This window comes from Vigna unguiculata, chromosome 3, assembly GCF_037176805.1.
Source record: "Vigna unguiculata cultivar grain cowpea cultivar isolate G323 ecotype 2 chromosome 3, ASM3717680v1, whole genome shotgun sequence".
NCBI lineage: Eukaryota > Viridiplantae > Streptophyta > Magnoliopsida > Fabales > Fabaceae > Vigna > Vigna unguiculata.
In genome coordinates, this window is record NC_140794.1 from 63,846,080 (window position 1) to 63,874,040 (window position 27,961).

Sequence of the window (27,961 nt, forward strand, 5' to 3'; positions counted from 1 at the left end):
TGTCGAATGATTAGGATAATTCATTCCAAAAGCAATCTCCTTGTACATAGTGAGATTATAGGATGACGCACTTCAATTTACAAAATTATCCCCTCGTATTCCAATTTTCGTACAGTTGATTTATTCATTTCTCTTTATTATGAAAACAACATAATAAAAATTAATAACACAAATAAAAATTTATTATGGTTATAATAAAAATTTTTTACTTCTAAATTACTATTAAAATTAAAATAAAATTTTCATATAAATAAATTATTTTTCACGTTACATATTACATTTATTTTCATACCAAAATATTGTATTATTTAATTTTTTAAAAATATTTTTTTAATAATTTCAACCATTCAATAAAATTTACAAAAATAATTTTAAATAATTTTATATTATTTTTAACAATATCGTTAAGAACATTTTAGTAACCTAATTTTTTTTTATTATTTTCTTTAATATGTCACATCTATTAATTTAATCACAAACTTATAAATTCTTTATTCTGTAATCCATTCCAAAATTATATTCAAATATTTTAATCTTTTTAATATGTCACATCTATCATCATCTAATATTTTCGATCTCTCTTCTCCTTTACCTCAAATATTTCTCCCAAAACAACCAACGCCTTAGGGTCTCTGATGCTCCATACGGGGAAGGTTGAATTTTATGCTCTATAGTCAAATTGCATATCTTAAATTACCAATTTTTTCAGTTGCTATTATGAAGAAAAAGGAAGTTTATCCAATCTTATAAAAAATAGTATTTATATTTTCAATTATAATAATTATTTTTTTCTACTCTAATTAATAGTAAATAATAAAATAATCAGACAGTGATTGTGTGCTTCCTTTCAGAACGCACTACTAGAACTAAAATGAAAATATAATGACAAAGTCTACGACGCGGTGATGTATATGTGTTGAAAATTATTTTACTGAAATAGAGAGAAAAAATTGACTAAATTTGAAGAGTGAGTGTGTTTTTATTGAGTTGTTGATAATTGATTTAACCGGAATAAATTCTTTAATACAGAAATAATAATTAGATATTTCTTGTTTAACATAAAATTTATTATTATTTAATTTATTTTGAAAACAAAACACATAATAATTCTGCGTTAGAACATAATTAATTCTACGTTAATTTGACGTTGAATCAAACATGCAGTAAATTTTTTTATATGAAAGATTTGGCATTATTTTTAATATAAAATTTTAAAATTTAATATTTATAGACTTAATTTTTTTATACACTACTTAACTTTTTAAACAGAAAAAAAAATTAGCAAAGTGATTGATGGTCATGTGTGTGTCGAGAATTGTTAAATGCAGATGTACTTATAACTGAGATATGACTTCTTTAATTGCAGTCCAAACTATGGAAGTTAAGTATCATGGTCAGATCCAACATTTTCGGCGAGTACGACAACATTTATTTATTAATAGAAAAACATTTATTTTAAAATATTCTCTTTGATAAAAAAAAACTTAAAAAAATTAAGAAAAACAATGTGTTCAATGTATAATATATATTTATAAAACATATTTTATTAAAAAATTTACTTTGACCAGTCGACAACATGCTTATCTAAATTAAAAATAAAATACGATTTTTTTTAAAAAATCTTATAAACGAACATAATAATAATAATAACAATAAACGGACCAACTTGGATTAAGATTTTATGGAATCAATTACTATTTTCTGGTGATATGAAAGAGGTTATGTTGTGAATAACTTGTTTCAAGATGAGAGTTGGGATAGGTGAAGATTCAAATGTGTTTATTCTATAATTTATTTAATTTATTTAGATAGACGGAGGATCGAAGGGGCACGTGGGCTAGGACACCTTCAAACTTTTTGAAAATATTTTTAAGTTATATGTATTGTTTTTAAATTATATGTATTTTTTTAATCAGGTAGTAATATATTTAAAAATCAATAAAAATTAAATTAGATAATTTTTTATTTTTTTATAAAATATAACACTTAATGTAACAAATAATAAAATATAAAATTAAATATAGTAAAGAAAAAAAGTATTAAGTTAATTTTTATTTTTTTTTAATTTTTTTACACGTAATCATCTCTTAACTTTATTTATTTTCTTTTTGTTAATAAAAAAAATTAAACAGAAATTTATTATTTATGTTTTCTTTTCTCCTATATACTCTTTCATTCTTAAAGATAAAAAATTAAAATAACTCTTGTTTCACTTAATAATATTTACCATTATTTTTTATCTCATGATCCTTATGTATATTGCTTTTTATGAATATAGGAAAACAAGTAATATATTATATGATTTTTTAGAGGCACTTTTAATTGTGATTTAACTATCATAGTTTCTTTTAGTAATTATGTCTTTCAATTTTTAATTAGATTATCATAAATTATTTATAAGTCTTAAACTTATATTTTAAATTGGTATATGGATGAAAAACATAAGAATAAATTTAATTTTTAAAATTGATAAAAAAAAACTACAAGTGAAAATGAAAATAAGACAATATAGTTGTTCGTCGCTTAACACTAAAATGAAAGTTTGTGTTGACTTTTGAATAAATCAATGCACATTCACATTAAAAAAAGGGAAGATAAATATTTTACAGATATATTATTGAAAAAAAAATAGTTGAAAAAATTAGTTAGGATTTAATTATTTGATAAGTTTAAAAATATGAAAAATGATAGACAATCATTTATACATGTGAAGTTTCTTTTATTATTATAGCTATAATAAATTATCTATTCATTATTATTAAAATAGTAACAGTCATATTAAATATATAAATTTGAAGTATATTATTTTAATTTTCTAAAAATTTCGATCATTATGCGTCACTATGTTTAGGTAGAAACTTTACAACAAGCAGGGCGTATAGTGTGGCTAAGAAATTTTGGAGTTGGTTTAGCTTGTCGTTTATTTTAATAGCCACACAACTTTTTTTTTCATAAATCTTACAAATTTTATTAGTTGTAGGCGTAGCTATCACTAGAACATTAGACTGACAAATTTGTTAATATATTTTGGATTATATTAGTATCGCTTTTTCTATCAAAACCGAATTAACGGGACCAATTGTTGTTGTGAAACCTATCATTAATCATGATTGGTATAATCTATGATTGAACGTGATTGAATGAATTTTTTCAAATCTTTGGAAAGCCTAATATTGTTTATGGGTTTATTAATATTTTTTTTTCAGGGGGTAATGAGTGAAATCAATAATAGTAACATTTATTGCAACAAATTTCAAAGTGTATCACCTTACTGTCCATATACCTTGATTTTTGAAAAATTTAAACTTCTTAAACAATTAGTAAATATAAACCATCGTTCGATAATAAACATATCAATTTGTTTATTCTCAAGTTGGGTCGTGACCTATTAAAAAATGTTTTTAAGATCAAGAAGTTCATAGAATAAAATTTTCATAAGACTAAACTGGAAATAAAAAACTCTAAAGATTAGGACAAACTTATGGACTGAACTATAAAATCAACCATAGGTCAAGATAAATAGGGTTGAGTCATCCTAAAAGTCAAGTACGTCCATTGAATTGAGTTTAAGTTAGGTTGTAACTCAATCCACGATTGATGAGGTCCACATTATGATGAGTTAAATCAAAGTCACATCGGGCAAAGTCGAGTCAAACTCATGTTTGATCGAGTCAAATCAAATCTCACGTTGGGTCAAGTTGAGTTGGGTTCACCTTAAAATGATTTATATAAGGCTCACTCTAGCCTAATCAAGTCGACTTAAGTCAAGTTGAAACCATTTCAAGCCTAACTAAGTTGGGTCCACATCAACCAAGTAGAGTCCAACCCACTTAAATGGAGTCAAGTTAAGCTCACATTTGTTCCTACATCACATTGAGTCTAGTGGTCTAACCTCAGGTTGAGTTGAGTCATACCCATCTTAGAGTTAGTTAAGTCAGACCCACCTCTAGTTGAGTTAAGTCCAGCACACCTCATGTCGAGATTGGTCGGTCCAACTTAGGTTTGGTTGATTCGGGCCAACTTAGGTCGAGAAAGGTTGGGTCCATTTTGAACTAGGTTAATTCAAGCCTACTTTTAGTTAAGTCGGGTCATGCCCATCTCTGACTAAGTCGGGTTAGGCCCATATTGGACCAACTCGAGACGAGTCTACCTTGACTTGAATGAAGTCCACCGCATGTTAATTCAAGTTAAGGAAGAGTCAATCATGTTCAAACCCACTTCAAACAATGTAAGGTGAGATCAAAGCCAAGTTGAGTTGGGTTGGCATAAACAGACAAGTTGGATTAGATCCTAACTTTCCTGTTGAGTTATAAATAGTAAAAAGTAAGTAAAAACCAATTTGTAATTAATATTAAATATTTGAGAATCAATTTGCCATTTAAAACATTTTATAAACTAATGTTTTTATGAAAAATATTCAAGAGTTAATTAAAGTCTTGTAAACGACAAAATAACTTTGATTACGAACTAATGCACTTGAGTCAAAGTTTTAAAGAGTGAGTCTTTTTTAGCCCACTCAATTGATAGACCAATAAAAAAGACTTTATTTAAGAGTGGATTGGAAATAATTCATATATTATGAGTCAAATTAACACCTCCAATTGATAATAGCATACAAATTTGTTTTAATTTTACGATTAATTCTCTCTCAACAGCAACAAGAAACCTTGATCTTTTCAAAAGTCATGTTTGGTGATTGACCAGAGGGGGGGGGGGGGGGAACGGATATATTTGTCTTTCAAAATGTTAGGCATTGATAAATTATTCCTGAAAAGGTTAAAAAAATTGTACAAAGACTTCTAAATCAACAATGAAGAGATGAATTCATTCCTCCATTAGCTTGCTGTTTTTTTACGTCTATGATAAAATTAATTTTCACTATTATTATTATTTTATATTAACAAAATCAACTCGTCAATTTTTATCATTTTATCATTGACGTAGAACTAATATTTGACGTCTTGGTTAAAAATAAAACCCATACATTTTAATTTTAATTTGTATAATAACGAATTAGGTATTGGAATCGATTATATTCTTAGAAATCAATAGAAATGAAAAAAAAAACTTAATTTAAGTTTACAATAACGTATATTGAGCTTGTAATAATATCTCATGACTCCTAAATATGCTAGTATATGATGATCATAATCACCACATTACGTAGTCTCAAAATTCTAAACTTCTATATATATATGACATGTTTTTTAGTTGATTTGCAAATTAAATAGAAAACATTACATGAACACATCCTAATATTTGGTCTTTATATTTGAACTCAAAGAACTCAAATGAGCTTCTCTCGTCAAGTAGCAGCTTGTTCTACACAGATTTACAGAGATATAAAATAATATTTTCTAGGTCTTCCAATTAAATTATTATTGGAATTAAATGATTTTTTTTTCTTGTGCATAGTGGAGCACCATTATGAAAAAATGACTGAATTAGGTCGTGCCCCATATTCACAATGAAGGAAGACCATTTGCAAGCCTTGCCCTCAGTTCCCTTCGCAAGATCTTTCCAGAGGCTGCCTTCGGAATTGAACTCACAAAGAAAACCCTACTGATTCTTTTGTAAAACACAACCTGCCACCATAGACAGATATTTTCTTTGCATAATTGAAAGATAAAGACAACAAAACAAGAAGCATAAAGCATAATTGTTATAAGCTTTCTTAATTTTCAGAAAATTAATTTAAATGAAATTGAACACTATATATATATATATATATATATATATATATATATATATATATATATATATATATCGTGTTTTAATTTCTCAGTTTATAGTAAAAATGAAGAAAATAAAACAAAAAACGATAATAAACCTGCTTTGAGATGTACTGCTTGATTTCTTCCTCAGAGATCGTAGAACCGTTTGATAGTACAACAAATGCAACTGGAACCTCACCTGCAACTTCATCCTTCATGCTGAAATCAACGTCATCATTAAACTATGTGTTGAAAGAGAAAAGTAAGCAAAGAAAATTCAGATTATATGGTAAATTCAGAACTCACGACACAACAGCAGCATCAGAAATCTTTGGGTGCACAAGTAGCATGGCTTCGAGCTCAGCAGGAGCAACTTGAAATCCTTTGTATTTGATCAACTCCTTCAACCGATCAACGATGAAAATCTGGTCATCATCGTCGATGTATCCAATATCACCCGTATGCAACCATCCTTCTTCGTCTATAGTTATTTTTGTGGCCTCTTCATCGTTTAGGTAACCTAACCAAACAATGCCGTAACTAAATTATTTTAAAATTTGGTCCATACCAGTGAATTTTAATCAAAAATTTAGCAGTGGAAAAAAAAACCTAAATTTTACCTTTCATGATCTGGTTGCCTCTGATACAAATCTCACCAGGTTGATTCGTGTGAAGCGAAGCAGCAGTGAGAGGGTCAACGATCTTCATCTCTGCATTTCTTACAACGGTCCCGCACGAACCTGATTTCACATGCCCTGCTTCCTTCGCAAACGCTAAGCACATTGAAAGCACTGGTCCTGCTTCTGTCATCCCATAACCCTGCATGTATGAAGTATATGCACCGTACAATTAATCACCATCTTCGCGTTTTTTCTTATGCTTCTTTCATTCTCTCTTTTTCTTTCTCATGGAGGTTACTTTCCTAATGTTTATCCATGGTCAACGAGAAAAAAGATTACTAAATTTAACGTTGCATACCGTTGCTGTTCGTACAATTATGCAATTATTGATTTTCCTTTTTTTTGTTTTTTAGTTAAGCAACCGTAGTTGCTTCCACAAGGAACTAGTGAGTTGCTGATGGACCGATACTTTAATTTAGGTTACCTATCCGTATCCGACATGTATCGTGTCTAATATTTTAAGATATTTTAATGATACTTAATAATAAAATATCTAATTTATAAAATAATAGTACATTACAATAAAATCTTTGAATAGTGACTAATTTTAGTCACAAAAAATAATTAGTCATTATATAGTGACCAAATTGACAATTAAAATAGTTGCAAAAAATTATAATCGGTCTCTAAATTGATAATTAAAATAGTTTCAATGATGAATTAATTTTTAAATTGGTCACTAACATTAGATATAAGGTTTTGACTACCAAAATAATTGGTCTCTACTTAAAAAATTTGGATTCACACATTAATAATCATATATTTATTATGTTTGTAAGAATTATTATATATTTTTTATTATATATATCACATATCTATTACATATCGTATCCTAATATTTTAAAAATAAACGTATCAACATATCAAATATGTGTCATATCCGATATACGTATCGTATCTGTGCATCATAGGTGATGCGTCCATTTTTTGAAAATCACCTTTTGATAACTACAACTTTTTAAACACACATGTCATAACTTTTTCAATGACTACAACTTTTTAAACAAACATGTATTTTAAATGAAATAATAACACAATTTAACTGCATAACAGTAGCAAATTGTCAAAAATATTAAATATTCATTCAGTCTGACCGCCATACCATCCTTAAATGATAAAAGTCAAGTCATATAGACAACAGTTGAGAATTAAATGATAGGATAGGACCTCTACGGACTTCAACAAAAACAAAAAACTGTACTTATAATAAGGAAGGTTATTTTGAGATTCAATATCATTTATACACATTTTATATTTATTATTTTATCCTTCGATGTTTTCTTTTTATAAATACAAAACTTAACTTAAATATATTGTTAAGTGGTGCAACTATTATAAAAAAAAAAAAAACATTTTCCATTATCAAATTGGACTCTCTTTTTCTTTTTTGCGTTATAAAATTCCACGCGTGCTTTATAAAATATAATAAATTAAAGTGTTTGTTGCACTAAAATATTAAACAAAATATTTCTTGTATTAACATATTAAATGGCATATTTACAATGAGTATTATTAAATCTTTATTACAGTAAAAAATATTGAAAGCATTTTTAAGTTAGAAATAAAAAGTATTTACTACTTATTTTAAACTATTAATGTGATAAAAAAAACTATATTATATAATTTTAAAAAAATAGTGGTCATAAAATAGTCTTTAATTTTTTTTACTAGAACATTAATTGACATTGACTACTGTATTAATAAACTATAACTCAAACATAAATATAAATAATATATTGAAAAACTTTATTCAACTCAACTGAATTTAAATTGTTATTTAGTTTCACAAAAATATAAGCTTATTCGCAAAGAAATAAAATTAAATTAACTAACATGGTTAACAGTTTCAAAGTTAAGTATTTTACTTGTAACTTATCCATTCTGAAGTAAATATAATTTTATTCTTCAAAAAACTTAAATATTTTAATGTTCTTAATTTTAATAAATTATTAATTATATCATTCATTTTTTTCAAATTAATTACATACAAATATTTTTGACAGAAAAAAAGTAATGTGTATATATATATATATATATATATATATATATATATATATATATATATATATATATATATATATATATATATATATATATATATGTATGTGTGTGTATTAAAAGACACATTATTTAATTAATCACTTGAATAAATATCTTATCAAAAATAGAAATTACACTAATCTCACTTTATGTTGTGATAAATGACACTCGCAATCCCTTTTGATTTAAACTGTAATTTAATTTTTGAAAAATCAAATTTTTATTTATTTTGTATAAATTTTAAATAATTAATATTAATTACATCATTTATATGTATTTTATTATTAAAAAAATTATAAATTTATTTATCTATTTTTGTCAATATTATTCATTTTTTTCTTACCATTTTTCTAAAATGAGAATTTTCATTTTCATTTTAAATTAATAGACATGTTTCTATTAAAGAGAAACTAAATACCATTTATATTAAGAATAAGAATATATGTGCATATTCAGAAATGATAGGTATCGGTAAATATCCAATTTACCATTAAAAGGGTGTGAGTGGCAAGGCAATCATAAAGATATTGAAAATTGGGATTTCAAAAAAATATGTTCTCATATCTTCGGACAAAATATGCAATGAATAGAAGATGGATATTTTAAATGGATATCCACAGGTAATGGGTACCAGTATTTTTTATACTTATATGGTAATGAGATGGGTATGAATATTATAGTATATATATTCCTAGATACATGCACCTGGTATACACTAATTTAAATTAAAAAAATAAATAAACAATATAATTAAAATATTAACACATTGATTTTGAATGAGTTACTTTTTATCAATTGGTTTAAAAAATTTTCATTCCTTTGCAAACTTTCATTCAACACTATCTAAAAGGGTTATTTGAACTTTATTTGAAATTTGTAAATGTTATGTATTGTATTTTATTAAATTTATGGTTAAAAAATATTGTAAAATATTTCAATTTTTTCTTTGTAAATATTCGCAAATACCCATGAATATACGTAAATATTAAAAAATATGTGAAAAACCGCATAACGAATATTTGTACCAATATGAAGATGTGTACGAGACAAATATTTATCTACCCATAATGTACTCACTTAGTTGACATCAACAGTGAAAACTATAGTGCTACTGAACTTGTTTTATTATAGTAAAAAGTAATAAAATTAATGATAACATTTTTATTATTATAAAATTAAATATAATTAATATTTATAATTTAATTGTAATGAGTTTTTATTTATTTTTTAATTTAAATTGTTAAGTTTAGAAACGGATGGTCAAATTGAGAAAAATTATTAAATTTAGAAAATAACGGTTCTTTGAAAGCTATAATTAGTAAAACAAGTATTTTATTTTAAAAAAATTTAGTTTAAAAAACAAAACTGAAAAGAAAATATGGACCAAAATATATATATATATATATATATATATATATATATATATATATATATCTTTAAGCATATAACTATTTTCTTTTTATAATTAGTCTTAATGACTTTAAATAAAATTGTAACGGAATCACGAATAACATAGCCTAAGAATAAGATAATTAATATTTTATTGTAAATTAAAACTCCAATCAATTTAGAAAAAAGTTATAAGAATTGAATTTAAAATATAAAAAAATGAAAATACATTCTTATTATAGTTAGATATCGATTTATAAGTACATGACTCCATATAGTTGCTATAGTACAAGTCATATTCTTTCTTTATCTCTCATTTAAGAGTCTCTTCGTAAACTAATAAATATAATATTTTTTATTATGATAAAATATTTATAATTTTACTTTGACATCTCACTAAATAAAAAATCACAATTGATAAAGCAATTATTTAGATTTATTGGGACAATGGTCGGACTTACTGTGGACTCACGATCATCACATGTGAGTTGGCTGTTTCTTTGTGTAATTCAACTGACATGGATTGGAGCAAAGTGCCAAGAAGGCTAAAAAGGTAAACTAATTTCACAACTTAAGGTAAACGTGTTGCTATAAGTGGCAGTGATAAGGAAACTTCAATCAACCAAAAATTGACATTCACAATTCGTAATAATAATACTTTAATTATATTAATTTTATTTTAATTAAAAAATTATAATATATATTATTATATTAATTATAAGGAGTGTCAAAATATTATTTTTCATCCTAAATTAATGATAATACTTACCTGACCAAGTGTGGCGTTGGGAAGTTTGTCTCTGAGGGAGTCCTCAAGTTCCTTCCCCACAGGAGCGGCGCCAGACATTATCATTCGAATCGAGGAAAGGTCGTAACGCTGCAAATCTGGACTCTTCGCAACCGCCAGAATGATGGGTGGCACAAACGGCGCCACACTCACTTTGTGTTTTTCCACCAGCTCCAGCATCTTCACCATATCGAATTTGGGCATTATCAAAACTGCAGCCCCAACCCGAAGGGAACAGAGCAAAACAGTGTTGAGGGAATAAATATGGAACAGTGGAAGCACGCACAACACCACGTCCTCGCTACGTATATACAGATTAGGGTTCTCTCCGTCCACTTGTTGCGCCACGCTCGTAACCATCCCCTTGTGCGTTAGCATCACTCCCTTCGGAAGCCCCGTCGTTCCTGAAGAATACGGCAGCGCAACCACGTCGTCCGGGGATATTTTAACGCCGGGAATGTCATTCTCGTTTGCCTCCGTTAACTCCGAGAAGTGAAGGTAACCTTCCAGCGCCGCGTCAACGCACATCACTCTGACGTCGTTTTCCCTCGCGAAATCCTTCACTTTGTCCACGTACGACGCTTGTGTTATGATGAGTTTGGCGTTGGAGGCCGCGGCTTGCTTGGCCACCTCCGCCGGAGTGTAGAAGGGGTTAGCGGTGGTGACGGTGGCGCCGCAGAAGGAGGAGCCCAGGAATGCGAAGACAAACTGGGGGCAGTTCTGGAGGAGAAGGAGGATGACGTCGCCGTGCTGGATGCCGAGTTTGTGGAGGCCGGCGGCGACTCTGCGAGCGGTGAGTTGGACGTCGGCGTAGGTGAAGCAGTCTCCGGTGGCGGCGTTTATGAGGCAGGGTCGGTGGTTGAATTGGGTGAGGTTTTGGAAGATGTAAGTGTGGAGAGGGAGGTGCGTGGGAATGTAAATGTCGGGGAGTTTGGAACGGAAGATGAAGTCGTGGTTGTGGTGTTGTGTAGATTGTTGTTGTTCCATTTTGGTTGTGGTTGCTACGTTGTTGGTTTGGGTTGTGGAGAATGTGAATGGGAGTGAAGATGAGAGGGTAGAGGGGAAAAGAATGTGATGAGGAAGTTGTTGTTGAGTTACTTGTGTTGTAGTTTCATGCGTGAGTCTTGGACATGTTAGTGCATTTAGGCCGTTTTCAATTTAGAATATAAGATAAGCGAAATAATTTTTTGACTACTAAATTTTGACAACTTTCTCCTATAATTTTATTTTTTAAGTAATTTTTTATTTTTCTATTTTCTCATTTTCAATATTTCAAAATCTCTTAGAAAATGACACATCATGTTTTAAGAGAAAGTTGTCAAAATATCATTCTTCACAAGATAAATTTGTCTTTTAAGTATAAAGATAAGATATTTTTTTTAGTGAATTTAGAGGATAAAATAAATAAATTTATAGATGAATTTTATAAGAATCAGAAAGTTATTTGAGTGATGTAATAGATTAAATAAAATATTACAATAGATAAAAATTAAAAATTATTAAAATATTCTTGATGGAAAAATAAAATAAAATAATCATTAATATTAAAATTTAATAATATTTTAATTATTATTAATTATTATACATATTTATACATATTTTATTATTTTTTAATTATTATATATACATACTATTAATTATTATTATTATTATTTTATATTATCAATCATTGTATTTTTAATAATATTTTAATTATTATACATACATACAATGACGGAACTATGCATGGAGAGGGGAGCCACGACTCCCCCATTTTTTTGGAATTTATTATATATATATATATTTTTTAAATTATATTTATATATTATTTATATTAAATTTATATTATGGAAATTATAATAAAAGATAAAATAAAAAAATTAATGGAAACATTGATCTATAAAAGAGATTATGATTTTTTTTTGTTATAGGATTTTTTCACCGTGTAAATTATCATGAAAGTGTGTGAAGAGAAATAAATATAAAGAGATAGATGGGAAAACAGAGGTTGGGGAATTGGGAAACACATAGATTGAGATTGAAGTAATTCTCACATGATCTCACAGATCAAATTTAGTATCTTATTATGATTTATGTATGTTTATTAATCTTTTTAGGATGTTTCTCCAAATTAAGTTTATCTCAAATTAGTATAAACTTAATTATGATTTTAGGGATTCTTTTATAAAAATGGTAGTAACCCTAATTATACTTTTTCCTAAATTATTATAACCCTTAATTATGAAAGTTAGGGATTTTGTGTTTTCTGCTACTTATGGTAAATTTTCTTTTTTTAAGTTTTGAAATTTATACTGTGTTGCTTATTTAATTAAAGTGGTATAAGTTTTGTTATGTCTTGTATTGTGATAATTGTGATTTGTAAATATAAATTTTATTTTTTTCTAAATAGGTGAGATATGATAAATTTATATTAGAAACATTATGATAAAGAGTAAACAAATTAATTCTTTTTTTAAAGAAGGAGCTTTTTGATAAAGATGAAAAAATGCATATATGTTAACTAAACTTTTCATGAGAACCAAGAATTCAAGACAATGAAAATCAAATCTCTAAAGTTCCTAGAATTATATATAATGAATTTAAAAATTTATTAGAATACGATCCGGGAAAAGCGTCTCCAAATTTGACAATACCCACAAAATCAAATTGATGAGGTACAAAGGGCTTATATAAAATGATATTATGGTTTGGTATCATGATATAATAACAAATAATACTCATATTTTTTTATATTATACTATTATGTGTTTGTTTTAAGCAGATGAAATGAGAAGAAAAAATGAAAAACTTTTTTTTTTCTAACTAAAAAAAAATTATATATAACAAATTTAATTTGACACCTCTAAATTTTTTCTCCAAGTTCCGCCTCTACATACATACATATTTATATATATATATATATATATATATATATATATATATATATATATATATATATATATATATATATATATATATATATATATATATATATATATATATATCGAATATTTTATATATTATGTTATCTTTATCATAACTTTTTATTTTTTTATAAAAATTAATTAATTAATATTTAAACAGTAAAAAAATGGATATGTTATGAGTATGAATATAGGTATGAGTATGATAATATACTCGTTATCCAGTAAAAATAGACATGAGATAAAAATTTAATATCCGTATTAAGACGAGTATGATTTTTTATATACATTATCCGATAACAAAATTCGTCCATATCCCACCCCGTTGACATTCTTAATTCTCGTACAAATTATACAGTCATTCATATGTGCAATCTATCCTACCCGATCAAAGTATTAAAGTTTGTCAAACAAAACTGATTAACTTAGTTTAATACGTCATTAATTTCCATCAATAAAATACGTCATTAATGTAATTGAATTTGAATCATAGAAGAAAGACAATGGTGTCATGAAAACAATTATAATTTGTAAAACTATACAATTTAAAAAGTAGGAGAGATAAATAACAAACAAAAAGATAACTATAGAGCTTCTTATAATATGTCCAGAATTTGTTATAATTTCGAATCAAAAAGTTGTAACTACATATATATATATATATATATATATATATATATATATATATATATATATATATATATATATATATATATATATATATATATATATATTGACAAAGTCAGTTGTTATATGATGCAGTCATTATATAACACCGAATACACAACCATTTCATAATTATTTATATTAACATACGATGAAAAATTCTCACTTCATTTACACAAAATTATATTTTTTATTTTAGTTTACAGGTACCAAGTTTATAATAAAACCAGTACCAGTATATAAAAATATAAAAGAGAAAAATAAGAAATCGTCAGACAGTGAGAAGAGATTTACGCCTAAATTAGGAAAAAATTGTTCACGTTTTATACACAATTAAGTTATAAGTTTTTAATTTTATACTACCGACTTCAATACAATATGCCACAAATAATACACTAACTATTTTATTTTTATTAAAGTAAACATAGTGGATGCCGCAGTATTTTTTAAATATGGATAACATTACATTTTAAAGGATAAAATTTGAATTATAAAATGTTGACACAAAAGAGTAAATTTTCTTTATATATAATTATAGATATGATAAATAAAATAAAAAATTATAATATATATATAAATTAAGGTTAAATATGTTTTTGATGATTTATTTTTTGTTAAAAATTAGAATTAGTTTCTCCTCAAAACTTTGGTCCAATTAAGTTTTAAAACTTTAGAAATGTATGAATTTATGTCTTTTAATAAATTGTTGTGAAGTTCATTTGACATCTCAAACGTCTTTCATGCTAACATTTCAGTTGTTTATACCGTTTAACATAATTATGCTTCAATGTTAGCTGAAAAAATTATTTGAAACATTAAATAATCAAAACAAAATTTAGTTAAAATGATTAAATTTACACATTTCTAAAGTTAAGACACTAAATTAGACCACAATTTCAAACATGGACTAATTTCAATTTTCATTCAAAGTTAATGACGAAACACATATTTAATTCTATAAATTAATTTGTTTATATTTATAAACCGTCCACTGATAGTATAATAATAAATCCGGACATAAACAATCAATTTCTGGTTGAGAATATTAAAATATTAAAATATTAAGTTAAAAAAGTTATCAGAATATTAAAATAATAATTATTAAGTCGATATTTTTTTCCAGTAGAGTTAAAGTATCAATTATTTAACGAAATAATTAAATATATAATATAAATTACTAATTATGATTATCGTTAATTAATTTAATACAAATAATCGAAAAAGTAATAATAGGTTAACTCCAGAATATAATACTTGTTTAATCATTTAAAATATTAATATCTCAATTATCTTTTTATTTTGAATTTAAAATGTTGATCTATATCTATAACTATATATAAAGGGGATTCCCTCTTTTGTGTCCACATTTCATAATTCCAATTTTACCCTTTACAATTTAATTATTTATTAAAATTTTAAAAATTAACGGTTAATTTTACAAGTTTTTATAAAAATATTTATTTATCTCCTTTTTCTTTTTTCTCATACTATTCATCAATAATTATTTTTTTCATATTTTTTCCATACATTTCACTTTAATTTTTATAAATATACTTTTATTTTGTTCATTAACTTAATAACATTACAATATCATCAATTATAAATATAATTCGAAAAATGCGTACACGCAGGCGCGATAGCGCCTGTGTTTACACTAGTTATTTATTAAGGTGGATTAGGGAGTACATCGTATCTAGAGCATGAAACAGCAATTTAAAACAAACAAAAATTGTTTGAAAGTGAGAGTTTTAAATAAATTTGTTTGAAAATAAAATTTGTGAAAGTTTATGAATGATTTAAGTAATATGATAGATAAAATAAAATAATTTAATAAAATAATTTTTTATTTTATTTTTGTAGTTAAAACTAATATATATATATATATATATATATATATATATATATATATATATATATATATATATATATATATATTTTGACAATTGACTACAAAATCGGTTTTCTTAATCAATAAATTGTTTTGAAAAGAATACAAGTATGGATGCTATAGTACATGAGAATCTAATCCAAATTCTCCACTAGCTTTTATGCTGTCTTTTAGTGTGTTTTCAACGTACATTGATTTTGATGTTTCAAATTTTTTTTAAATATATTTTAAAAGTGTCTATCAAAATATTTTGAAGATACAATAAAATAACAAACAAAAAAATACAACAAAAAAATATAAATCCGTGAGAATAAAAAAAATTAATTTATCCACAATTTTTTTTTTTCATTTTGATGAAATAGCCATCCTCCAAATCGTCTGCATAAGTTACTCAAATCGTTTGAAGCAAACAACTATGAACCAACAACCACGGTAAACCCAACGAACCCTTAATTTGTTAATGAGCTTAATTGAAGATGATATATTTGACACCAGAAAATAAAATTTATCAAGTTAAAATATTAATATTTTAATTAATTATTTTATTTTTTTAATTTAAAATTCTTTTTTTTCTTTTGCTTACAAGTTTTTATCTTGAAATCTTGTTATAACTTTGTAAAATAATCATTAGAAAAACGAAAATGAATCTAATTTAATTTTTCCTAGACAAAATTTAATTTATAATTTCATCAGTATACAAAAATTAATGTGTATTACATATACTTGAGAACATCTTGGATCACTTGATTCAAAATGATATCGCTCTAAATATATTTTGACAGCGCAACAACATATCGATCAATACACTAAATAAGAACAATTGTGATTAAATTGCGTAAAATATAAAATGTATTAATAGAGTATCAAACAAATTAACCAAAGTAATTATACGTAAATTGAACTTATCTAAATAAAATTTGATAAACACAATATAAATAATACAATAAGTAAAATAAATTAAATACGTTTTATTATTAGTAGCACGTATTATGTAACGTTAACATACTTCATCAACTGAATGACTTCTGCATATCATCATATGCTATAAGGAGAGAAGACATGAATGAAGAATTAGGTAGTTGAAAAGAACTAATCGTGGAAGTGTGTAGGATATATTGGATACTTCAAGAACATAATAAATAAATTTAGTTCCTTAAATTTTATGAGACGTCGCGCTGGCATGAAACATATTCACATAAAATCCTTAGCTGGCTTCTGTGCGTGGAGTCATCGTAGCCATGTGCATGTGTGTCCAACGTAAGGTACGCACTATTTCAGATTCTTGAGGAGACAAAATAAATTCTAGGTTTAAATATTATAATATTATTTTATTCTTGTGGTTCAGATTATTTAATTTGATCGTTCAGATCGTTTAGTTTGGTCATTTTTATCTGTGTGCACGTTCAATTTAATTCTGATTTGTTCAATTTCGTGAATTTCGTTAATATCGTAATGATAAAATATATAGTTGGCACTATTTATATTATGATTGATTAAATAAATTTTTATTTTAGTTAAGTTTATTTAATTTAATTTTTATTTTAATTAAATTAATTCAGTTCAATCTCCTCATGCATTTTATACCTCACAATGTCGTTACTACCACTACTATTGTCGCTTTTACTACCGTCATTATTATTATCTTTGCCACCACCATCACTACCATAATAATTCGCATTCAGTGATTTTGGTACCTCATAACTTGTGCATTTTGCAATTTTTTTAGTTAAAAATTAAATATAACCATAAAATGTTTCCTAATGGAGTATCTTGCATTACTGCTCATTTTCTCTTCATCTCACAATTACTTAGTGTTGAAATCAGGGACAAAGTACACAAATTTCATGTGTTTTAATTATTGACTTTTTAAATATTTTTTTTACCTTGATGTTTTTCTTTCAGTCATTGGAGGATGTAGGGTGGTAGTGGTAGTGGTGGTGATGATAATACGGTGATAGTGGTAGTGGTGGTGGTAACAGCGACAGTGGTAGTGACGGTAGTGAAAGTTCATGAAATGGAGGATAGGACTAAATTTAACTAATTTAACTAAAATAGAAACTAAATTGAACAAATTTAACTAAAATAAGAACTTATTTGAACAAAACACAAGCAGTCATAATGTGAATAGTGTCACATCATGTGAACAGTGCTAGCTTGTACACTCTATCATTATCAATTTAAACGATATCAACGAAAACAACAAAATTGACCATAATTTAACAAATTAGATACCAAATTGAACACGTAAAGAAAAAGAACCAAAGTGAATAAAATGGACTAAAACAAGGACAAAATAGTATTTAAACCTAAATATTATCACCAAGAAGTGTGTATCTAGGGATGACAACGAGTTGGGTCGGGCACGAATAGTGCTTACCCGCAACCCGACCCGCAAAACAAAAATTCACTCGCTACCCGCCAATTTACCTGTAGGGTACTCGTTTAAAAAATATCCATGGATGTTTTTAAAATTCGCGAGTCCCTGTGGATATCCACATACCTGCACATATTTAAAATATATATATTTTTTATAAATTTCTTAAATAAAATTAAAATGAAATTATTAAAAAAATAAATAGAAATAGAAATTAAATTAAACTTTAATTTTAATTTTAATTAGATTTAAGTTAATAAAATATAATTTTAATTTTAATTAAATTTAACTTAGTAAAATATAAATTAAATTTTAATTTTAATTTTTTGTAAGGAACGGTTACCCACGGACAGTGGCAGATCTTGAGCCAAAATTTTGAGGATGCTAAAATTTTGGTTGAATTACTCTTTTGGTCTATTTTTTCATCCAAAAATATTATATTGATCCCCTAGTTTTTTAACCTCAAATTTGTCCTGATTTTTTAAAAATTGATGCAATTTGATCATTGTCGTTAAATTTTTTAAGCGAAGAAAGGAGTTTTTATCAAGATTAGCAATGAGATTATGTCAGTTACTATCATTATTTACAACTTCAATTTTTATGGAAAAATCTTGATCCAATTCAAGAATTTTAACAAAAATAAGACCAAATTGCATTATTTTTTAAAAAATTGAGACCAAATTGAAATTAAAAAAAAAATAGAAGATCAACTTGATATTTTTGAACTGAAATAAAAACCAAAAGAGTAATCTCAAATCTTTTATATAAACTAGTAAAAATATTGTATTTTCTTTTATGATAATAAAAAATAAAAAATAATTATTATTATAATTATAAATTAAATATAAATAAATTTTATTTTATTATAATTGATTTTCATTTATATTGATTAATTTTAAAAAAATAATTAAATAAAAAGATAGTTAAATTAAACAAGTAATCACTTAAGAAAATATTAAGAAAATAATTATTTTTATTTAAAAATATTCAAAAGGCCAAATTGAAAAATAAATGTAGATAATAAAAAAGTATATCTTGTGCATTAATATATAATTTTTTTAAAATATAAATATATTAAAAATATTAATTTTTAAAAAATATATATAACAAATTATGTAAGTATAAAAAAATGTGGGGGCCATGGTCCCCTATGTCATAACATAGGTCTGCTGTTGCCCACGGGTGCGGAGTACGGGTAGTATGATACCCACATCCAACCGTTTATAAACAGATATTAAAATATCCACTATATATTATCCGCGGATACTAATTATCCGTCACGAATTTTATCTGCAAATTCTCGTGGACACAAATATTTTTGTCATCGTGTATGCTATCCAATCACATCACTTCTCATGATTAAAAAATGTGGACAATTTTGCACAGTACTACATTTATACTTTTTTAATTAGAGAAAAAACTATCGGTAAGAGATAATATATTTATTAGAAAAATATGATAGTTTTAATAAAATATTTTCATGGCGAAAAATTTATATATACCCACAAGACAACAGTTGATGAAAGTTTCAAACATGACATTCATTTCGTAAATTTGCGTTAAACAACTACCAGTTTTGTAAAAAAAAAAAAAGTTACAGAGAAAAAAGTATTTTTAATTATACAAAAATAAGGTTATTTCATTAATCAAGTTTGCTTATGAAAAAATTATATCTCATTCTTTGGACTTATTTTGACAATTAAAAAGTTATATTACAGTTATATTTTCATCTTTACCTACTTTAATAATTAACAAACTATTTGTATATCTCATTTTCATCCCAATATTTAGTTTAGTCATAAATGAATATCACATCTTATTCCTCATACCTACTTTAATCAGCAACAAAGTACATCACATTAAATCTCTTTTGCAGATAAAGAAAAAAAACACATTACATTTCATCATTTATTTTAATAAATCGGTAAGGAAAAACTCGTCAAAAGCATTTATTGCATACAAAATTTAGAATTATTATGGCCTTTAAGATGTATTTACTAAAAGCAGGATGGAATAGACTCAAACTCATAAAAGTTTGCTTATAGTCCAAAACATATTGTAGGCTCATGAGATTGTAAGCCGGCCCGCATGTGAAAAAAAATTCGAGAAAATTAGTTACAACTTTTTCATCCTCAACTTAAGTCCTTAAAAGAAAGCAAGGTTTTATTACAAGAAAATATATTGTTTAACATTTAAAATTAATTGTTTTTTAATACAAATAAATACAAAAAAACCAAATATATATATATATATATATATATATATATATATATATATATATATATATATATATTCAAATATTTATATGTGTACATTCTCGTTTGATAAATACATGTTTCACTCAGTGAGTATCCACGAAAATGAAACTTAGCGTATTATTTGTCAAATAAGAATATAACCTTGATGTTTTCTAACTTACTCGCTCATTAACATATAGGTGCGCACCCAGTGAGAGAGTAGTTTTTTTTTTTTTTTTAAATTCTCAACGAGAGTCTCTCGCCTAGTGAGTCAAACACACACTTTACTCTCTAGTTTTTCACATTTTCAACTTTGTTTAGCCATTCTTTTAGCTCGATGACTAAACCTCTTAACACCAGCTATGACAAGATCATCCATTGGGTTGGGTTGAAATTTTTTTATAAATTTCAATACGGGTTGATTTTTGACCCGACTCACTTAAAACCCGACTCATCCGGGTTGAACCCGTTGTGAGCCGGGTTGACTCGCAAACCCGCAAATAAAGAGTCACACAAGTATTTTTTGCTAAATTAGGCTTTGTATTTGGGTCATGTTAGGTTGTTTTTTTAGCCAACATATAGATAATTTGTATTTTTGTAATTTTGGTTTGTATTTGAATTGTATTAAAGTTTATTTATATTTTAATTAGAATTATAATCTAGTTTTGACTCAAAAAATAAATAAATAAACTATATTTTTTTTAATTAAGTGACCCCATGAGCCAACCCGTTTAACCCACCAACCCGCGGTAGGTCAGGTCGGGTTTGAATGTTTTTGGTTCGCTAATAAGTGAGTTGGGTTGGGTTGGCTCACTAAGTGATCAACCCGTGGTGGGTCGAGCCAGATCGGGGGCGGGTTACCCATTTTGATAGCTCTATATTTGATAAAATACAAGTAAGAGAAAGTTAAAAGAAAAATACTCTATTGAAAATATGAGAATCAGAGTTTGCAAACCGATTTATTAGAAATTTGTCCAATATATAGAGTACAATATCCATTTATATAAGAAAAAAAAATAAAACCTAATATGTATTATCATAAAACAAAATATTTAATAATAATAAGAGAGAATAAAATATGTGATATTTGTATCATTAAAGTGTTATGAATCACAAAGATCAATCATATGAACCATAAATCCTAAATTAATTAAACAGTTCTCAATACTTAAAAAAACAAAACGTGGAAGCATACTTGGTTGTCGAGAGAATAGGTGAAAAATTAGCACTTGTAAAACACATGAAATCAATAAAAGATACATCTTTTGATAAGTGTGTTGAGACCATGTTGTTATATTTTTGGTTGGTTATTCTAAAATGTATTTGTCGCAACCGAGATCACGACAGGATGACAAAAATAATTTAAAACAGGATGAAAGAATGTTTTGATTATCAAGCAAGTCCGAGACTTGACATGGTATTCAATACTTATATATAATTTTTTTTATATTTATTATTATTATTATTTAGAGAATTAAAGCCTACAGAAAAAACACCTTTTTAACTACCAAGATAAAAATAGAGGGAAAGAGAAAGGCTGAGCACATCAATGACAAACCCAAAATCAAATCATGTAACATGAGAACCCCGAACACATTTAATCATACATTGACCCCCTTTTGCGCGTGCTCTAGTAATAAAGAAGGAGAGGGGTTTTTCGAGATTTTTCTCTGTGTTGCATTAGAGAAGTTTTGTGCTTATATAGACACCTTGGGGTACCATTGAAATTCTAATCTTTAATTATAATAAAATATATGAGGAAGTAGTTGGTCTTGATGAAACATATTATAGAAATTAAATGGTCACATAATATCCACGATATTGATTATAATTATTAATGAAATATTGTCTGTAATTACTGGAATCATATTTTTTTGTCACACAAAGATAGTGATCAAATCATAACATATTATTCATATAATTGATCCTGATTATTAACATAAATACTTCTTCTAACTATTAAAATCGTACCATTCTCTCAAAAAAACATTATTATCGGGAACATTCGATAATGAGACACATCACATAAGCGTAAATGCAAGATATTTATTCAAATTATTATAAAAAATATTGTTCCTAATATTATACCCTTCTCTAAAAACATAAATTATGAAACGTCATTTTCTGACATGTCATGTGAAGAGTGTAACTAGACTAGCAAACAATGGGGGTGAAAATATGTACAAAACATTTGGACTTATGATAAGAGTGTGATAATTAAAAATAAATTAGATTTTCCTTCTCTTGGTTTTTTCTTCTTTTTTTTTCTTTTTTTCCCATGGTAGAATTAAAGTTAAAAAAAAAAAAACTACCATCAATAAAAACATATTTTTTATTTTATTTTATGATTATTTATTATTATTATTATTTTATATATTATTTATTATTATTATTATTTTAACAAAACAAATGCATTTATCCGGAGGAAATTGAGTGTTGACAGTATCTCATATCTAAGTGTAATTTTACGTCATAATAATAAACTGATTAATGGAATATCAATTTTATATCCTTCCCAGCAGAGACCAGGTACCTCTCAACAAGTTCCTTAATACTTAAGTCCATCTCAAATCGTTCATTGAACAATCCAACCCATCACGGATCATTCATTAGAAACCCAATATATATTATCCATAAATTAATAATAATTGTACAATATAATTGATATTTACAAATAATATAATTTATTAATTAATGGTAATCCACAATAATAATAAAATAGAGAAAAATAATTTTATATAATAAAATTATATAAAATACAACATAAAATTAAAACCAAAAGATATATGATATTTTTATCACCCTTCTCATGTTGGGCATGAAGATTATGAAGACCCAACTTGAAAGTGGCACGTTTGGAAAACAATAGGATGAAGAGAATCTTGAGAACCTTGTGAAAGTCAAGAACCTTGAGATTTTATTTCATTGTTGGTAATTGTTATCAACAAGAAAGAGATATACAAGACCAAGTGTGTCATTTTCTCCAAGATAAAGAAATAAAGGATGAGGAGAAGCAAAATTCACCATGAGTGAAATGACGAAAAGAAGGTAATGGCAGAAGGTGTTTTTCATTTGATACCATGTTAGTTTTTGATAAAATACAAATGAAAAAGAAGTTAGAAGAGAAATGCTTTATTGAAATTTCTAACAATTCAATATATGCAAACTTTCATTCTTGTGTTTTCCAAAAGGTGTTACTTATGGTTTTAATTCTACCAATAGATATATTATATATTTTATTCTCTTTTATTTTATCAGATATTTTGTTTTATGATAATACATATTATGTTTTATTATTCTTCTTATATCATGAGATAGTGTACCTTATATATCGAACAAATTCTTAATAAATGGGTATGCAAACTCTTTTTCTCTTAATTTAAATAAAATATTTATCTTCTAACTTTCTTTCACTTGTATTTTATCAAACACCCACAAAAATTGAATATTATGTGTTTTTTATTTAACAAAAAATGAATATTTTATTTATTTTTAGTGTTTGCAATTATGTTTTCTCCTAACCAAGCTAAAATAATTGAAAACATTTATATAAAATATGTTGGGCTATCATGAACATGAATTAGATAAGTTAAAAAAAAAATAGAGGAAATTAAAACAAAACCGGCAAGATCAAACATTAAATTAGTAGTTTAACACAAAATGCATCAATAATTAACTGAAAGCTGAATAGTTATAATAATTTTTTAACTTAAAAAAGAAGTAATCATGTAATTTAATTACTGTTTGATTAGAGGGTCGAATTATATTTTTTATTGAAGCTCAAATGAGTTTTCTTTTTCTCCTAAACTCCAGTGAACTCGCCATGAATGTCAACTAGTTTTCTTTTACTTGGCCCATCCTTACTGTATTTACAAAATAACATTGAAATATAACACTACATTTATATCTATGAGGCTTAATTGCAATTTTAATAGTTTTTGTAATTATTAGTTATTCATAATTTTGGTCCCTAAAGTTATTCTTACATAATTTTGATATTTTAATTTTAATTTTCCCTAACTTTGTTTAAATTTTAGTTTTTAAATGACTGCGAAATTACGTTTAGTAATAACTTATTAACATCTTCTGTCATTATATGTTCATGTTCATGTCCAAAGTAACAAAAATGATTGAAAAATAAAATTTAAAATCAACGGATCAAATTGAGTAAAAATTAAAATAAATTCAAAAACAAAAATTTACAGATAATTACAAATTAAGAAACTAGAATTATGGAAGGACAAATCAAGTACTAAAATTATAAATTTCATAAAATATAAAATAAAATTTACTATTGCAATTAAACTTAACTATTGTTTTAAATAAAATGGAAATACATTTTTTTCCCTAATAATCACCATCACTTAAATTTCATTTCGTTTTTTGGAATATTTATAAAATTTTAAGATAAAGCAATGTAATGCGAGAGTATGTAGGACTATTACATCCACACACAAAATTGTCTCCAACCTCTGTGACAGCATTGTAATAGGAGAGCATGTAGGGCCAGGGTTTTTCTTCATGCACCGTTCTCTTCTTTCTTCTCAGAACTTGGTGGCGGATCTTGAGCCAAAATTTTGGAATGCTAAAATTTTGGTTGAATTATTCTTTTGATCTATTTTTTCATCCAAAAATATTATATTAATTCTCTAGTATTTTAACATTAAATTGGTCCTGATTTTTTAAAAATTGATGCAATTTGTTGATTTCTGTTAAATTTTTTGAAACGAAGAAAGGAGTTTTTTTTTATCAAAATTGATAATGAGATTATGCTACTTACATCAACAAAGAAAATCATCATTATTTACAACTTCAATCTTTATAAAAAAATCTTGATCCAATTCAAGAAATTTAACAAAATTAAAACTAAATAGTATTATTTTTTAAAAAATTGAAACCAAATTGAAATTAAAAAAAAACTAGAAGATCAACTTGATATTTTTGAACTGAAATAAAAACTAAAAAAGTAATATCAAATCTTTTATATAAACTAGTAAAAATATTGTATTTATTTTTTTATGATAATAAAAAATAATAAAATTATTATTATTATAATTATAAATTAAATATAAATAACTTTTATTTTATTATAATTAATTTTCATTTATATTGCTTAAGTTTAAAAAAATAATTAAATAAAAAATAATTAAATTAAATAAGTAATCACTTAAAAAAATATTAAGAAAATAATTATTTTTTTTTTAAATATTCAAAAGGTCAAATTAAAAAAATTAATGTAGATAATGAAAAAGTATATCTTATGCATTAATATATAATTTTTTTTAAATATAAAATATATTAAAAATATTAATTTTTTAAAAAATATATTTAAAAACATATAATAAATTATGTAAGTATAAAAAAATTTGAGAAACCATAGTTCCCTATGTCATAACGTAAGTCTGCCATTGCTAGTACCCAGTAAAACTTGTAATTCCTAAATCAGCCTTCACTAAAATTACAATAAAATTACCTGTACCACTTTTTTTTAATATTTTTTAAATAGATATTTCAAAAGATATTTCCAAATTAAAAAAATATTTTTTCAAATACTCAATTTGTAAAGTACGAAAAGATACATTATGAAATGTGTGTTCTCAAATATATATCCAGATTCAAAATATTTTTCAAAATATTCGATCCAAAAACTGTTTTTATGTTATATTAGGTATTCTAAAAAATATTTTCAGATTTAGAAATATCTTTTAAAAAATATTTTTTATATTTTGGATTAAATGTTTTGGAAAACTTTTTTTAAAATGATACTTATTAGAACACCTAATACGAAAAATACAAATATTTTCCAAAATTAGTATTCCGAAAAGCATTTATATGTCTGAAACATTCGATTCAGAATATATAGTTTTTTAAACCTTTCAGATTTTGTGCTCTGAATATTTTCAAAGTTTGCTTGTTTCTAAGAATAGATTTAACGGAGATCGAATAGATAGACAAGTAAAGAATGATTTGAGAATGATTTTAATGTTTGTTTAAATAAGATTTTAAGAATTTCATTCTCTTATTTTAAAGAGAGAAAGAAGAAAAAACATGTCATCATATTAGATTTGAAGTTTGTGTACATAAATTTATATATGACAGCAAAATTATTTTTTTTGTTAAGAGTAATTTTTTGTGACTAAAAGAATATATTTAAAATACTTGTTATACTTTAAATTATTAAAATTCTATTTTTTTTCTTTTTGTTATATATAACATATAATAACATATCTATTTTTTATTAATTTGAAACAACAGTTATATCATGTAAATTATTGAAGAGTAATATATAATTTTTTTATAATAATAAAAGATATAATAATAATAATAATAATATTACTAATATAATAATAATATTAGAACTAATAATATTAGAAATAATAACATTACTAATATAATAATAATATTAAAACTAATACTAATAATAATAAAAAAATTAATATTAATAATAATACTAAAATTAATAATTATTATATTTTATTTTATACTAATTTTAATCATAGAAATAAAATTGTAATCTAATAATTTTATCTATTAAAATATTATTTTATATGTATCATATTCATCAAATCATTCACAAATTTCATAAATTTTATCTTCAGACTTCTTTACTTTCACTTCTTCATTTTTAAAATAAACAACTTCACTTTCATCTCTCCATCCCCAAATTTATCTATTCATTCTTCCTCAAATTGATTATTAAAAAGAAACACAACCTAAAGTACCTGATGGAAGGTCCAATTTGAAATATAACATGTTTTTGGATCGAATGTTTCACCAGACATTCTGAGATTAGAAAATACCTTTCGGAATACTAATCGAGAATGTACTTTTTATACTCCGTGTCTTTTTTAGGTCATTTCTTTTGCACTTCGCTGTCAATTTTCCTTCCATACAAGCTTCTCTTCCTTCCCCAAATTTTTCCTCTCCATCATCAATATCGGAAGGAGGAAGGAAGGCCAAAATAATTATATGGTGGAGTAGAGGTTGTTTGCACCACCACCACACTCAACACTTTGCCAGGAGTGAAAGTAGCGTTTCTGAAGAAGGAGGAATAAAAAGGAAATTTAGGATTTTTTTTATATATTTTATTCAAGGGTTTAATAGGGATAATAAATTTAGGGGAGTGTAGGAAGAAATGTTCATAGGACTATAATACATCCACATAAAAATTGTCCCCAACCTCTGGGTCAGTGAGTAATAGATAGTAGGCTCCTACTTCCTGCACCTCCCTAACCTTTTTTAAATTCCTATTCTACCCTTTATTAAAATACCCTTTATGCCCT

The 27,961-nt window shown here is 25.5% G+C and overlaps 1 protein-coding gene across 1 annotated transcript; it reads right to left on the minus strand.

Moving 5' to 3' along the window:
- Positions 1-5,244: 5,244 nt before the first annotated feature.
- On the minus strand, positions 5,245-11,746 carry LOC114177449 (4-coumarate--CoA ligase 2-like). Its single transcript, XM_028062786.2, has 5 exons — positions 10,593-11,746; positions 6,335-6,533; positions 6,021-6,234; positions 5,831-5,933; positions 5,245-5,585 (listed from the first exon to the last, which is right to left on the minus strand). The coding sequence occupies exons 1-5, from the start codon at positions 11,595-11,597 to the stop codon at positions 5,463-5,465; spliced, it is 1,644 nt and encodes a 547-aa protein (XP_027918587.1). The 5' UTR covers positions 11,598-11,746; the 3' UTR covers positions 5,245-5,462.
- Between the last annotated feature and the right edge of the window lie 16,215 nt (positions 11,747-27,961).